The sequence below is a fragment of the Mobula birostris genome, chromosome 8 (assembly GCF_030028105.1).
Source record: "Mobula birostris isolate sMobBir1 chromosome 8, sMobBir1.hap1, whole genome shotgun sequence".
Taxonomy (NCBI): Eukaryota; Metazoa; Chordata; class Chondrichthyes; order Myliobatiformes; family Myliobatidae; genus Mobula; species Mobula birostris.
In genome coordinates, this window is record NC_092377.1 from 139,874,905 (window position 1) to 139,889,312 (window position 14,408).

The 14,408-nt window shown below is 43.5% G+C and overlaps 1 protein-coding gene across 2 annotated transcripts in view; it reads left to right on the plus strand.

Moving 5' to 3' along the window:
- The window catches only part of LOC140201784 (serine protease HTRA1-like), a 42,312-nt gene extending 30,297 nt beyond the window's left edge, over positions 1–12,015 (plus strand). For both annotated transcript variants that reach the window (XM_072266471.1, XM_072266472.1), the window contains exons 6-9: positions 6,558–6,672; positions 7,320–7,377; positions 8,880–8,975; positions 11,228–12,015. In XM_072266471.1, the coding sequence (XP_072122572.1) occupies positions 6,558–6,672; positions 7,320–7,377; positions 8,880–8,975; positions 11,228–11,393 (435 nt within the window). In that variant the 3' untranslated portion in view covers positions 11,394–12,015. The remainder of the gene's footprint in view (positions 1–6,557; positions 6,673–7,319; positions 7,378–8,879; positions 8,976–11,227) is intronic.
- Positions 12,016–14,408: the final 2,393 nt, after the last annotated feature.

Consider the following 14,408-nt stretch of genomic DNA (forward strand, 5'->3'; position numbering starts at 1 on the left):
ACGTACTTGCAGCAGCATCGCAGGTGTGTTACATCATATAAGCAGCATCCACAAGAAAAGTATAAATTAAGCATTAATTATACACAATTTTTACAAGAAAGAGCACAATTTTAATAAGAGACAAAATCCCCTGTAGAGCAAACTAATACTTTATACTTTATACTTTATTGTCGCCAAACAATTGATACTAGAATGTACAATCATCACAGCGATATTTGATTCTGCGCTTCCTGCTCCCTGGATTACAAATATTAAAATAGTAAAAATTTGTACATATTAAAAGTTTTAATTATAGATCATAAATAGAAAATAGAAAAATGGAAAGTAAGGCAGTGTGAAAAAACTGAGAGGCAGGTGCGGATATTTGGAGGGTACGGCCCAGATCCGGGTCAGGATCCGTTCAGCAGTCTTATCACAGTTGGAAAGAAGCTGTTCCCAAAGTGTCAAAGCAATTAGGGCTTTGCCGGCTGGTTCAACACCCGAACAGTTGAAGGAAGTAGCTGCTCTTGTACTTAATGGTGGAGGACTTTGGGCTTTTGCACCTCCAGTCTGATGGGTAGCTGTGAAGAGGATGCCATTCAGCCCATTGGATCTATGCTAACTCCCAGTACAGCAACTCCAGTAGATCCCATTCTTTCTCCTTATTTCTCTCTTGCATACCTGTCAATGTCTGTAATTCTTTCGCCATTTATCTCTGCTAACAAGTAGTTGACAGCAGCACCAACGAACCTGTGCATTTTTTTTGGAATATGGGAGGAAACTGGAGTGAATAGAAGAGCCCTAGTCAGTCTTGGGGAGAGCATGGAAACTCTACATAGACAGCAGCAGAGGTCAGGATTGAACCTGAGTCACTGGAGCTGTAAGACAGCCAGCACCACATGCAATTCCAATGGTTCACTCTTTTATAACGCTCGTAGCTGGGTTAGCCATGGAATGGGAAAGTTTATTTAGGAGTGATCCAGCAAAATTCAGCAATGACTTGGGCCCAAAGAGGTCAACTATTAATATTTGCTCGTGCTTCTTGGAGCCTCACTGAAGTTCCATGAAACACGTCGACAAATAAACCTTTGTTTAAATGCTGGACACCAGGGATGTCCACGTGCATACTGAGAATGAAAACAGATTCTCATCGTGAATGGCTAAACTGTTCAGCTCTTTCCAGGGGATCGAGTGCCAGCAGCAATGTTATGAGATAGTGGAGGCACAAGTCAGATATTTCAGTTACCCAACATTCCCAGTAGCCCAGTCCCTTTCCAGTAACTAGCAGTCCATCTTGTCCTCTATTCCAGAAAATCTGTCCCCTTCTTAAATATCTTCCACTTCAGTCACCTGGCAGCGAGCCAGCAAACAATCTGCTGACGATTTAATATAACGTTATATTGTACATCTGCTCTTGACCTTGTGGTATCAAGTGAAGTACTCCTTACAAAGTCTAACCACTATTGTAAGCGAATGCAACAACTAACCAACAGCACTGTGATAGTGACCTTTTATTTTATATTGACTGAGGGATAAATATTGGTCACGATATCGTTTTATGGATAATTTATATTCTGTGTGTGTGGGCACGTGGCCAAGTGGTTAAGGCACTGGACTAGCTACCTGAAGGTCGTGAGTTCGAGCCCCAGCCGAGGGAACGTGTTGTGTCCTTGAGCAAGGCACTTAATCATACATTGCTCGGCGACGACACCAGTGCCAAGCTGTATGAAACATAGAAAATAGGTGCAGGAGTAGGCCATTCGGCCCTTCGAGCCTGCACCGCCATTTATTATGATCATGGCTGATCATCCAACTCAGAACCCCGCCCCAACCTTCCCTCCATACCCCCTGACCCCCGTAGCCACAAGGGCCATATCTAACTCCCTCTTAAATATAGCCAATGAACTGGCGTCAACTGTTTCCTGTGGCAGAGAATTCCACAGATTCACCACTCTCTGTGTGAAGAAGTTTTTCCTAATCTCGGTCCTAAAAGGCTTCCCCTCTATCCTCAAACTGTGACCCCTCGTTCTGGACTTCCCCAACATCGGGAACAATCTTCCTGCATCTAGCCTGTCCAATCCCTTTAGGATCTTATACGTTTCAATCAGATACCCCCTCAATCTTCTAAATTCCAACGAGTACAAGCCCAGTTCATCCAGTCTTTCTTCATATGAAAGTCCTGCCATCCCAGGAATCAATCTGGTGAACCTTCTTTGTACTCCCTCTATGGCAAGGATGTCTTTCCTCAGATTAGGGGACCAAAACTGCACACAATACTCTAGGTGTGGTCTCACCAAGGCCTTGTACAACTGCAGTAGTACCTCCCTGCTCCTGTACTCAAATCCTCTCGCTATAAATGCCAGCATACCATTTGCCTTTTTCACCGCCTGCTGTACCTGCATGCCCACTTTCAATGACTGGTGTATAATGACACCCAGGTCTCGTTGCACCTCCCCTTTTCCTAATCGGCCACCATTCAGATAATAATCTGTTTTCCTATTTTTGCCACCAAAGTGGATAACTTCACATTTATCCACATTAAATTGCATCTGCCATGAATTTGCCCACTCACCCAACCTATCCAAGTCACCCTGCATCCTCTTAGCATCCTCCTCACAGCTAGCACTGCCACCCAGCTTTGTGTCATCCGCAAACTTGGAGATGCTGCATTTAATTCCCTCATCCAAGTCATTAATATATATTGTAAACAAATGGGGTCCCAGCACTGAGCCTTGCGGTACCCCACTAGTCACCGCCTGCCATTCTGAAAAGGTCCCGTTTATTCCCACTCTTTGCTTCCTGTCTGCTAACCAATTCTCCACCCACACCAATACCTTACCCCCAATACCGTGTGCTTTAAGTTTGCACACTAATCTCCTGTGTGGGACCTTGTCAAAAGCCTTCTGAAAATCCAAATATACCACATCCACTGGTTCTCCCCTATCCACTCTACTAGTTACGTCCTCAAAAAATTCTATGAGATTCGTCAGACATGATTTTCCTTTCACAAATCCATGCTGACTTTGTCCGATCATTTCACCGCTTTCCAAATGTGCTGTTCTCACATCCTTGATAACTGACTCCAGCAGTTTCCCCACCACCAACGTTAGGCTAACCGGTCTATAATTCCCCGGTTTCTCTCTCCCTCCTTTTTTAAAAAGTGGAGTTACATTAGCCACCCTCCAATCCTCAGGAACTAGTCCAGAATCTAACGAGTTTTGAAAAATTATCACTAATGCATCCACTATTTCTTGGGCTACTTCCTTAAGCACCCTGGAATGCAGACCATCTGGCCCTGGGGATTTATCTGCCTTCAATCCCTTCAATTTACCTAACACCACTTCCCTACTAACATGTATTTCGCTCAGTTCCTCCATCTCACTGGACCCTCTGTCCCCTACTATTTCTGGAAGATTATTTATGTCCTCCTTAGTGAAGACAGAACCAAAGTAATTATTCAATTGGTCTGCCATGTCCTTGCTCCCCATAATCAATTCACCTGTTTCTGTCTGCAGGGGACCTACATTTGTTTTTACCAGTCTTTTCCTTTTTACATATCTATAAAAGCTTTTACAGTCCGTTTTTATGTTTCCTGCCAGTTTTCTCTCATAATCTTTTTTCCCCTTCCTAATTAAGCCCTTTGTCCTCCTCTGCTGAACTCTGAATTTCTCCCAGTCCTCAGGTGAGCCACTTTCTCTGGCTAATTTGTATGCTTCTTCTTTGGAATTGATACTATCCCTAATTTCTCTTGTCAGCCATGAGTGCACTACCTTCCTTGATTTATTCTTTTGCCAAACTGGGATGAACAATTGTTGTAGTTCATCCATGCGATCTTTAAATGCTTGCCATTGCATATCCACCGTCTATCCTTTAAGTGTCATTTGCCAGTCTATCTTAGCTAATTCACGTCTCATACCTTCAAAGTTACCCCTCTTTAAGTTCAGAACCTTTGTTTCTGAATTAACTATGTCACTCTCCATCTTAATGAAGAATTCCACCATATTATGGTCACTCTTACCCAAGGGGCCTCTCACGACAAGATTGCTAATTAACCCTTCCTCATTGCTCAAAACCCAGTCCAGAGTAGCCTGCTCTCTAGTTGGTTCCTCGACATGTTGGTTCAAAAAACCATCCCGCATACATTCCAAGAAATCCTCTTCCTCAGCGCCTTTACCAATTTGGTTCACCCAATCTACATGTAGATTGAAGTCACCCATTATAACTGCTGTTCCTTTATTGCACACATTTCTAATTTCCGGTTTAATACCATCTCCGACCTCACTACTACTGTTAGGTGGCCTGTACACAACTCCCACCAGCGTCTTCTGCCCCTTAGTGTTACGCAGCTCTACCCATATCGATTCCACATCTTCCCGGCTTACGTCCTTCCTTTCTATTGCGTTAATCTCTTCTTTAACCAGCAACGCCACCCCACCTCCCCTTCCTTCATGTCTATCCCTCCTGAATATTGAATATCCCTGAACGTTGAGCTCCCATCCCTGGTCACCCTGGAGCCATGTCTCTGTGATCCCAACTATATCATAATCATTAATAACAATCTGCACTTTCAATTCATCCACCTTATTACGAATGCTCCTTGCATTGACACACAAAGCCTTCAGGCGCTCTTTTACAACTCTCTTAGCCCTTATACAATTATGCTGAAAAGTGGCCCTTTTTAATGCTTGCCCTGGATTTGTCGGCCTGCCACTTTTACTTTTCTCCATAGTACTTCTTGTGTCTACCCTCACTTTACACCCCTCTGTCTCCCTGCACTGGTTCCCTGTAGTGATCTAACCTCCTCACGCCTAGCCTCTTTAATTTGATTCCCAGCCCCCAACCATTCTAGTTTAAAGTCACCTCAGTAGCCCCCGCTAATCTCCCTGCCAGGATATTGGTCCCCCTAGGATTCAAGTGCAACCTGTCCTTTGGGTCCCAGTGCCCTTCCCTTGGACAACATTGGTGTCGTGGAGAGGGGAGACTTGCAGCATGGGCAACTGCTGGTCTTCCGTACAACCTTGCCCAGGTCTGTGCCCTGGAGAGCGAAGACTTTCCAGGCGCAGATCCATGGTCTTGCAAGACTAACAGATGCCTTAATATTCTGTGTGATGTTTGTACCTACCTGCCTGTGATGCTGCTGCAAGCAAGATTTTTCATTGTATCTGTACCCTACTGTACTTGCGTACATGACAATAAACTCCATTTATGTCCCCCTCTTGACTGAGTGGCAGCCTCTTTGCACTATAAAATATCTGAGCTTCAGTATTACAGCACGGAAGCACACTCAGCCATTTGGGTTGGTATCATCCCCCAGAACGGGAGTTCAGTTTTCACCCTTCTTTGAGTGTGTTGCTTGGATTTCCAGCATCTGTGGATTTTCTCTTGTTTTGGTTTTCTCCTTCCTCTTTCTCCCCAGAACCACAGTACCTGTTCTCCATTGACCCCCCCCCCCTTTGATTCATTTGCCACTTAATCATCTTGGGTCAACTTGCAGCAGCCAGTTAACACACTGTCATGTCGACGGGGTGTGGTGGGAACCATGTGAAACAGGATCTGGTCTCCAGTTTCCGAAGAGGGGATACAACTACAAGTATCCACTAGATCAGTGGACTCTCAGGCTCCAGTAGAAATGGGGAAGCGAAAGGCACTTTGCAGCTGGAAGACTGAGAGATCACCGGCTCCCACCAGCTGCTGCCATGGACGTTGCTTGTGAGCTGCAGAAAATGAGGTCAGGAGCCAGAGACTGTCAGCAGAGGACCATGGCTGAGAGGAGGGGAGAGATGAGAGGTTGGTGCTAGGGTGTGGTTGTCCTAAGCGATAAGAAGTTGGGAGAGGGATGGGTGGACAAATATCAGGGTGGAAGCTGGAGAAAAGGTTCTGGAAGTGACATTGATTGAGAGCCAGGGGTTATGGTGGGGGCATTTTGGTGAATGTAGGAAAGGAAGACATGATTGTGGAAGAGAGAGAGAATGTTTGGAGATGCCTTTGGGGCCTTCATAGAGATCAATGGAGGAGGATGGAAGTCTGTCCAGGTTTGGAAAGGAAGGGACGGAGCAGGAAAGCTAGGAGGGCAATGGGTTGGCATTGGTTTATTATGTTCACGTATCATGTGACAGTGAAAAGCTTTTGTTTGCATGCCAGCCAGACAGATCATACATCAAGGTTGTAATTGAAAATACAGAGTACAGGGCTGTCACTACAGACAGCAGTGCCAGGGCCACAACAGGGTAAATTGGAAAAATGGAGTGGTGTTCTTGTAGGAGAAGGAGGGAAAAGAAAGTGATGCATTGGATCTTCTCCAATTAAGTATATGAAGGGCCTGTCTTCTGGACGGAGATGGCCTGTTGACTCAGCCTAAGGATTGCTAATGAAGCTCATCTCACCAACCTGAGTCGATGTTTTTTGGGGATTTCATTGCACCCAACCCCCTTTCTCAATTTGGTCTAAACACATAGGAGTAAAAATGTAGGACTTGAGAATTGAGTACGATGTCCTCAGCCTTTCAATGTGGAGAGAGCGTCAGCTTGCAGGCAGTTTAATACCGGGCTGTTTGATTACTGTTCCCTTCTACTTTGCAGGATGGAGAGGTTATCGGCATTAACACGCTCAAGGTGACTGCCGGAATATCGTTTGCAATCCCCGCACACAGGATTCAGCAGTTCCTCGCCGAGTCCCACGACCGCCAGCAGAAAGGTACAAGGCACTGAGTTAGCAGGTTGTCGTTGATCGCAACCAGCTGTGCTTTGTCTCACCGTTCACCATTAGCTGCTGCTCTCAATGCGAAGTCAAGGGGGAACATCAGCTGGTTTTGATTCTGAAAACTGTGAAATAAGCAGAAAGGAAAGACCCTGCATATTTGTGGCTCGCTGCCGTGCTTTTTAAAGTGCCAGTGCAAAGCCGTTATTTTCTTTAATGCAAATCCCCATGCCCCCCATATTCATGTGCCATTAATTCACGGTTGCAGAAGTGAGAAGATTTTAACCCCTTGCTTGTTTTGTTCTTCTTGTGTCAGTGCAGAAGGGTAGTGAAGGTTGGGAAGGTGTCTGCTACAGTTGAAGGAGAGGGTAGATTTGGGATTAACTTGGCCAGTGAACAGGGATTCCAAATTGCATCTATGAAGAGGTTGGGCTGTTATATTCCACCCAGATCGCCTACAAAATCAGCTGCTTCCCAGATCGCCTACAAAATCAGCTGCTTCCCAGATCTTGAGAAGAGCAGGTGACAATTGAACCTTAGCAAAAGTCAGTGCTCTCAGAAGGAAAATGGGGTGACACCATCTCCACATGTGGACAGAATCCTTCATGTACAACAATTGAACTAATTCCAGTTTCTGCCAACAGGAAACACATCACCAAAGAAGAAATACATGGGGATAAGGATGGTGGCCCTAACATCAAGGTAACTGTCCAGAATCTGCTGGCATTAACTTCGACTTTGTGGCATGGCAGGTAGATCTCCTGTCTTAGGGCTGCATCTACCTGCCCTCAATGCTGATCTTTGGTCCTGTCCTAGAGGAGTTTGCACCTTCTCCCTGTGACTACATGGGATCCTCCCACATCTCAATTCACTGCTGTGCCACAATTCATTAGCCTCTGTAAATTCCCAAGAGTTAATAGAGAATTGGAGTTGATGAACATGTGAGATAGAAAAGGTTACAGAGAAGTAAGTAGGGGAATGGGATTGCTCAGAGATGGCACAGACTTCATGGGCCAAATGGCCTCCTTTTCCAATGTGGGAAACATGAAATCTTAATGGATTTTGCTCAGTAGTGATAATGATGTGATTCTGAGAACCAGTGTGAACAGCCACAGGCAGTTTTCCCATCATTTCCACCGAGAACTGACAGAACTCCTTAATGAAGTGCCCACAAGATTTGGGATCTCTACAAGGATGTGGATTTGATCACTCATGCTAAGTCTGCTAACTGTATTTTGACACTGGCCCGTGGAGTCCAACAACAGAACGGGGGACTTATACAAACTCTCCAACACTCTCCTGCTGTTGTTAGTCTCAGTACCAAATCTGGAAGCACATTCATTTAGATCTGTGAGAAAGGAACTAACATTTTAAATTTTTTTTCCTGTAATTTATAATAATTGTCTCTGAATTTGGCATGTTTAAGATAGTAGGATGCACTTAAATCACGACAGCTGGCAAAGCTGTGCTGTTATGGCTTAGTCCTCTGCCAAAATCTTGCACAAGAGTTTGTAGGCAGGGATTGTTCTGGAACACCACAGTCACCTGGTTCACATTTGTCAAACATGATGGTCTGAATCAGGACCATGTGGACCCTGACCTGCTAAATCTTTGAGCTATAGGGAAAATGAATTGGTAGTAGGCTAAATCCTGGCCATTATCGAGGGAAGTTAATCCCAGTATCCCCATCGGCAGTCATTGCAAGATCAAAATAGGTTGCAGAAAGTTATGAACTCAGTCAGCTCCATCATGGGCAGGTGCCTCCCCAACGTCCAAGGACATCTTCAAGGAGTCATTGCTACCATCGGGGAGGAGGTACAGAAGCGTGAAGGCACACCCTCAACTATTCAGGAACAGCTCCTTCTCTGTCCTCAGATTTCTGAATGGACACTTATCCCATGAACACTACTTCATTACTGTTTTTCACTCTTTTTGCACTATTTAATTTAACTTTTTTTTTAAAAAAAGATATATATATATACTTACTGTAATTTACAGTTTATGTATTGCAATATACTGCTGCGGCAAAACAAGAAATTTCACAACATATGCTGGTGGTATTAAACCTGATTCTGATTCATACTGTTGCTTTGCAAACCTCACATCACAAAACTTAGTGAGGTTACAAACCATAAGATCCTGGATTTGTCAAAATTTTGGTGAATGCAGTTTGCAAACTTGTAATCAATACTATTCCATTGCAGTTTCTTGCGTGACCTGAAGATGCGTGACAAAGACTTCCCTGATGTTTCCGCTGGGGTTTACATATTTGAAGTCATTCCAGCAACACCAGCAGCAAGGTAAGTAATTCAATATTAACCCGTGGCTGATCATATCAAAACATTGGGTGAAGGCTAGAAGTGAGAAATCTTCCTGCTGTTTGGACTTGCCAGTGCAGAGGTTAACTGGTTTCTGAACTTGCTACACAATGTTTGTATTGATAATTGAAATTCGAGGAGTTGCAGGTGCTGAAATCTGGAATAAAACTGAAATGCTGAAGGTATTTTGGAATTCAGTCAAGGGAGGAGCACTTAACACTTCAGGTTAATTGTCCTTCACGAGAATTGGAAATAGTGGTAAGTGAGTGGGTTTTAAGTTGTGGAGAAGGGCAAGGATGGAGAGAACTGAGGGAATTAGTGTGTTGTCCAGGTTACTGCTGGTGCTGGCTAGTCAATGGAGGAAGGGAGAAATGAAAGTAAATGCTGAAAGTGTAAGATGTAGACACAGCAAAACTCTATGTAGGAAGGTCTGCAGATACTGGAAATTCAAAGTAGCACACACAAAGTGCTGTAGGAACTCAGCAGGTCAGGCAGCATTTATGGAAATGAGTAAACAGTTGATGTTTCAAGGCAAGACCCACCTTCAGGACTGGAAAGGAAAGGGGAAGGTGCCAGAATAAAAAAAAAGTGGGGGTATGGGAAGGAGGATAGCTGGAAGTGATAGGTGAAGCCAGCTGGGTAGGAAAGGTAAAGGGCTGGAAAGGAGAGGGAAGTGGGACATAAGAGAAAGGGAAGGAAGAGGGGATCCGGGGGAGATGAGGTAAGAGGCCAGAGTGGGGAGTAGAAAAAGAGGGGATTTTTTTTATTTTCCGGAAGGAGAAATCAATATTCATACCATTGGGTTGCCTCTCCACCCTGAGGGTTGCCTCATTGTGGCACAAGAGGTGGCCATAGACCATGTCATAACGGGAATGGGAAATTGGAAGTAAAATGTTTGGCCACCTTTGCTGTTCTCTGACAACTTCCAGCTCCCATCCCAGACTGTTCATCTTCATGTCACATGTCAAGTCCATCTACATCTCTGGCCCATGCCTGGAATGGTCTGAAAACCCTTTGGCTTTTCCTTGAACAGAGGACTAACCCACCACTTCCGCACTGACTCCCTTACCTCATTTGCTTCCTCCCTCAACTCTTTCCATTATGTTAATGAATGTATTGGTGCTGATCACTGGATCTGCACAGAACTCAAATGCTATAACTTTTGCTGTCAATTTCTCCCTTCTCCCACCTTACAGGATCCTTTTCATAATCTTAATCCCAGGAAATAGGTTATCAACCAGCATGCTGACAAGCCCAGACTCCCACAGCTCTTTTGACTACTCCTCCCCATTCTGCTTCCATCAGGGATTCCAAACCATTCTTTCAACATTTGTACTGGTAACAAGACTTTTCACACCAGAGTCTTTGAGATGACTTCCTCTCTGTTATATAAAGCATGGCTTTCCCATCACCTTGATTGATGAGGTGCTCAAGCACAATTTCTTTCTGGCATGGTTTCTCTCCTGGCCAGGGTATGACTTCTTCACTCCTCACCTTCTGTATCACCAGCTTCACCGTTGAATATATCACCCACCATTATTTCACCACTTTCACTGAGATTCCATCTCCAGACCCTTCTCCTCTCTGCTCCGGGATTCCATGGGTACCTGTCCCTCCAGCTCCCTGGATCGCTCTTCTCTCTCTCCCCACCTCATTTCTCAGGGTACTTGCCATACAGTGGCTAGAGGTGCAACACAGACCCTTTCACCTCATTCCTTCTTACTGTCCAGGCACCCGAACAGCCTTTCATTTATCCAAATCGGTGTACTGCACTTGGTGTTCACAGCGTGGTCTCCTCTGTATTAGAGAAATAGTGACATTAGATACTGTACTTTGATTTATTATAAATGGTTTTCCCTGAAGATTCAAACATGGATATTTGCTTGTAATGTTTTAATATGTCCTTTGCAACCTCAGTGAATGCATTTGCCTTTTAAACCATAGGTAAATAATGAGATTATATTATTTAAATAGCTTATTTATCCATCACCACTTGTCCATAAAAAGAACAGTAGATGCATTTATGACTACTACTACGCCAATGCGTAGGGGGCCGGCGTCGGCATTTATGAGGGGAATGTTTTCTGAGGAAAGTGGAGCCAGGACAGAGCACTTATTCAGCATCTTGTTGTCCATGACTATCATCAATGCATTTAGTTGCTTTTACTACTAGTTGTTGTGGCTCTCACTGCAATGATGACTAAGCTGGTAATACTCTTACACTGTTGTTTCAGTGCTGGCTTAAAAGACCGTGATATTATCATCAGCATCAACGGAAATACAATCACCTCCTCTGAACAAGTCAGTGAGGCAATCAAAAATAACGACACTCTGTCCCTTGTTGTGCGGCGTGGAAATGAAGACTTGATGATCACTGTAGTACCTGACATCATTGAGTAGAACTGATACTTTTTTTTAATGAAACCTGTTTAATCGCAGATCAGCATAACCAGATATAAAGGCTGTTCTACTTGAATATGTTGACCATACATAGTCTCTTAAGAAAGTTTCAATGTTAATTGTGTCTGTTAAGGGCTTTGTAGTTATAAATAAAAACGTGAACTCTACTGTCATACTTGCCTGAAAGCACTTCAAGCAACATTTGGAAAATTGGACGATGCATATCGAAGGGTATTCTTCCACATTTGCTTTTAAGTCCAGGGTGACAGAACGCAGCAACTGAGTTTGGTCAGCCAATTTAACTCAACCTATCCTACAATTCATCCTGCCTGGCATTCACCTGCCTCTTCTCCAAACTCATTGCTGGCACAAGATTGGTCCCAGCGACAATGCTTACCCCACTTTGCAGTTCTTCGCATCTTTCTTTGGACTTGGTACTTCGTATATACAGGTAGTTCTGCTGTAATGCAATAGATGCTTTGCTATGAAAACTCTAGGAAAATTGCATTGTAAAAATGATTGTCATTGGGGAGAAAAAAGGGGTTGGGGCCACAGAGTTTCAGACTTGCAATAAAAAAAGTTATTTTTCCAGGATTTTCAGAAATAAAGGCGTTTTTAATAACTGTGTTTATTTTGTTACTGCAAGCTAAATATTCCAAAAGCTGTATGTTACATTGTTTAATAGAGTATCATTGCATGCGTGAGAACAGAATTGTTCATCATTTTCCAGTGACCTCCTTTAAAGAAACCAACATCCTGTGTAAGGCACAATTTGCGCTGATTACTGTGGGTCTAGTTCCTGATCAAGATCACCTATAATCAACTTGGCCTGCATGATACAAACTCTGTTCCTCAGTTCGTCAATTGTTATATCCAATTTGTGTTATAGAATTGCACGCTCTGGCAGAACTACCTGTTGATCAACAAAACCATATGCATTGGCACCACCAGTGTAGATTTACAATGCATTGTTCTAAATATCACACTATTTTAATTATTTTTAGTTGCTTGGAGATGCTAGATGTGTTGTCTGTTAGGCTTTTCTCCCTTTGGTGATTACATTTACATCCACATAATTTTACAGACGGAGGGCATTCATGACCTGTTTCAAGAGAATATTGCTAAGGGTGTGCGTTCTTTGTGGGAAAGGCAAACAGATTATCCCACATCAAAATTACCTGAGGGACATTTAGACATTTAGCAAAAATTTAATAATTAAAAAAAACTTGAGGCTTTCTCTCCATGACCTGCCAGCGAGAGATAGAGGTCAGACAATGGAAAGCAATATTATAAATACACCAGAGAAGGAAAAAAAATGAGCACGTGATTTGCACTGTCATTTAAAGTTTTGTAATATCTACTGATCAAGAAAGAGAATCATGCCTAGAGGTGCATTATCCACCCGGACTATTGGAAAAAAATGGAAATTTATTTCTGTTGGGTTCTCAGTGTTCTCAGGTTGGAGGAGCAACACCTCACATTCAGTCTGTGCAGCCCCCAACCTGATGGAATGAATATAGATTTCTCTAACTCCTGGTAATTTTTCACCTTCCCCTTCCATTCCCCACTCTGGCTCTCCTCTTCTCCTTGCCTGTCTCTGGTGTCCTGCCTCCTTCCCTTTCTCCCATGGACCACTCTCCTCTCTCATCAGACTCTTCTTTAGCTCTTTACCATTTCTACCTATCACCTCCCAGCATCACACTTCATCCCCCCTTTCCCTCATCTGCCAACCTTCCCTCTCACCTGGTTTCACTTGTCACCTTCTAACTTGTACTCTTTCCCCTTCCCCCTTCCCTTCCAGCCCGATGAAGCCCAACACATTGATTATCTGTTCCTTTCTACAGATGCTGCCTGACCTGCTGAGTTCCTCCAGCATTTTGTGTTACTCTGGATTTCCAACATCTGCAGAATCTCTTGTGTTTATTATTTCTGTTGAGTCTTACCAAGTATCCAAGATAAAATAATGAACAGCAGCCCTTCCACATCTGAATAAACATGGTCTAATCCATAAACTGGAAGGAAAGTTGGCACCGTTTCCCACAATATTTCAAAGTGGGCCAGTCAGATGTTTTTGATGGTGTTTAAGTACATATTTCTCATGGAAGCGATAACAAAACCCCCCTTTTTTCTGAACCAGGCCCTTCCGCCTTTTCCTGTATTTTCCCCTCCTTTATGACAAGCCTGTACTTCACAGATCATTTGCGTGCCTGTATGCAAGTTAACCGGTCTGCATTTGTGCAACTCGCTCTCGGTACACTTGGCTCAGGTAACAGGAAATTTTGTAACCATTCAGGATAAATTATTGCATTGCTATACAATAAATTAAAGCTAGACAAAAATTACAGAGCAATTGCAACACTGCAATTTGAGAAGAATTTCTGCTATTTTTCCACCTGTTTACATCTTTAAGTCATCTGCAGGTGGAATTGGATTCTATCAGAGCCAGATGACTGTTGACTTTGTCTCTCTGCTTGAGCCTTGAAGACGCAGGTTTACAATGTTTGGTTGAGGAATTTCCAGGCTATTTATTCAGGAATTACAACAGAGGTGCACTGCACTGATTGGTTTGACTGTGATAATTTTACAGCTGACAAAACTGTTGCTAACAATTCTCCGAGAACACTTCTATATCAAGTCACAAACTTGAAACAGACCAGGCCAGCAGTTAGATTCCTTTCAATGGCTCTCCTTTCAATAAAGAGCCAACAGTTCTGGCAAGTGGAGCAGTTTTCAATTGCCAGTCTCATGCGAGATCACGCAGTTCTTTCTTCATACACAGCTGCAGCTCCTCATCTATGTGGCTAGCACTGAGGAGATACTAAACATGTAATAGAATTGCCCAGCCAGATTAATATCCACATCAAGCCCTATATGCTTGAGATATACTTAAAGACTGCGCACTTAACATATACACTGAACAGGAGGACACTTGGGGTGTCAGCTAGGAACTGGGCATTTTGGGGTTAATCAACAACGATCTGTCAATTGGAAATTTTTAAAAAATGTATTCTTGTT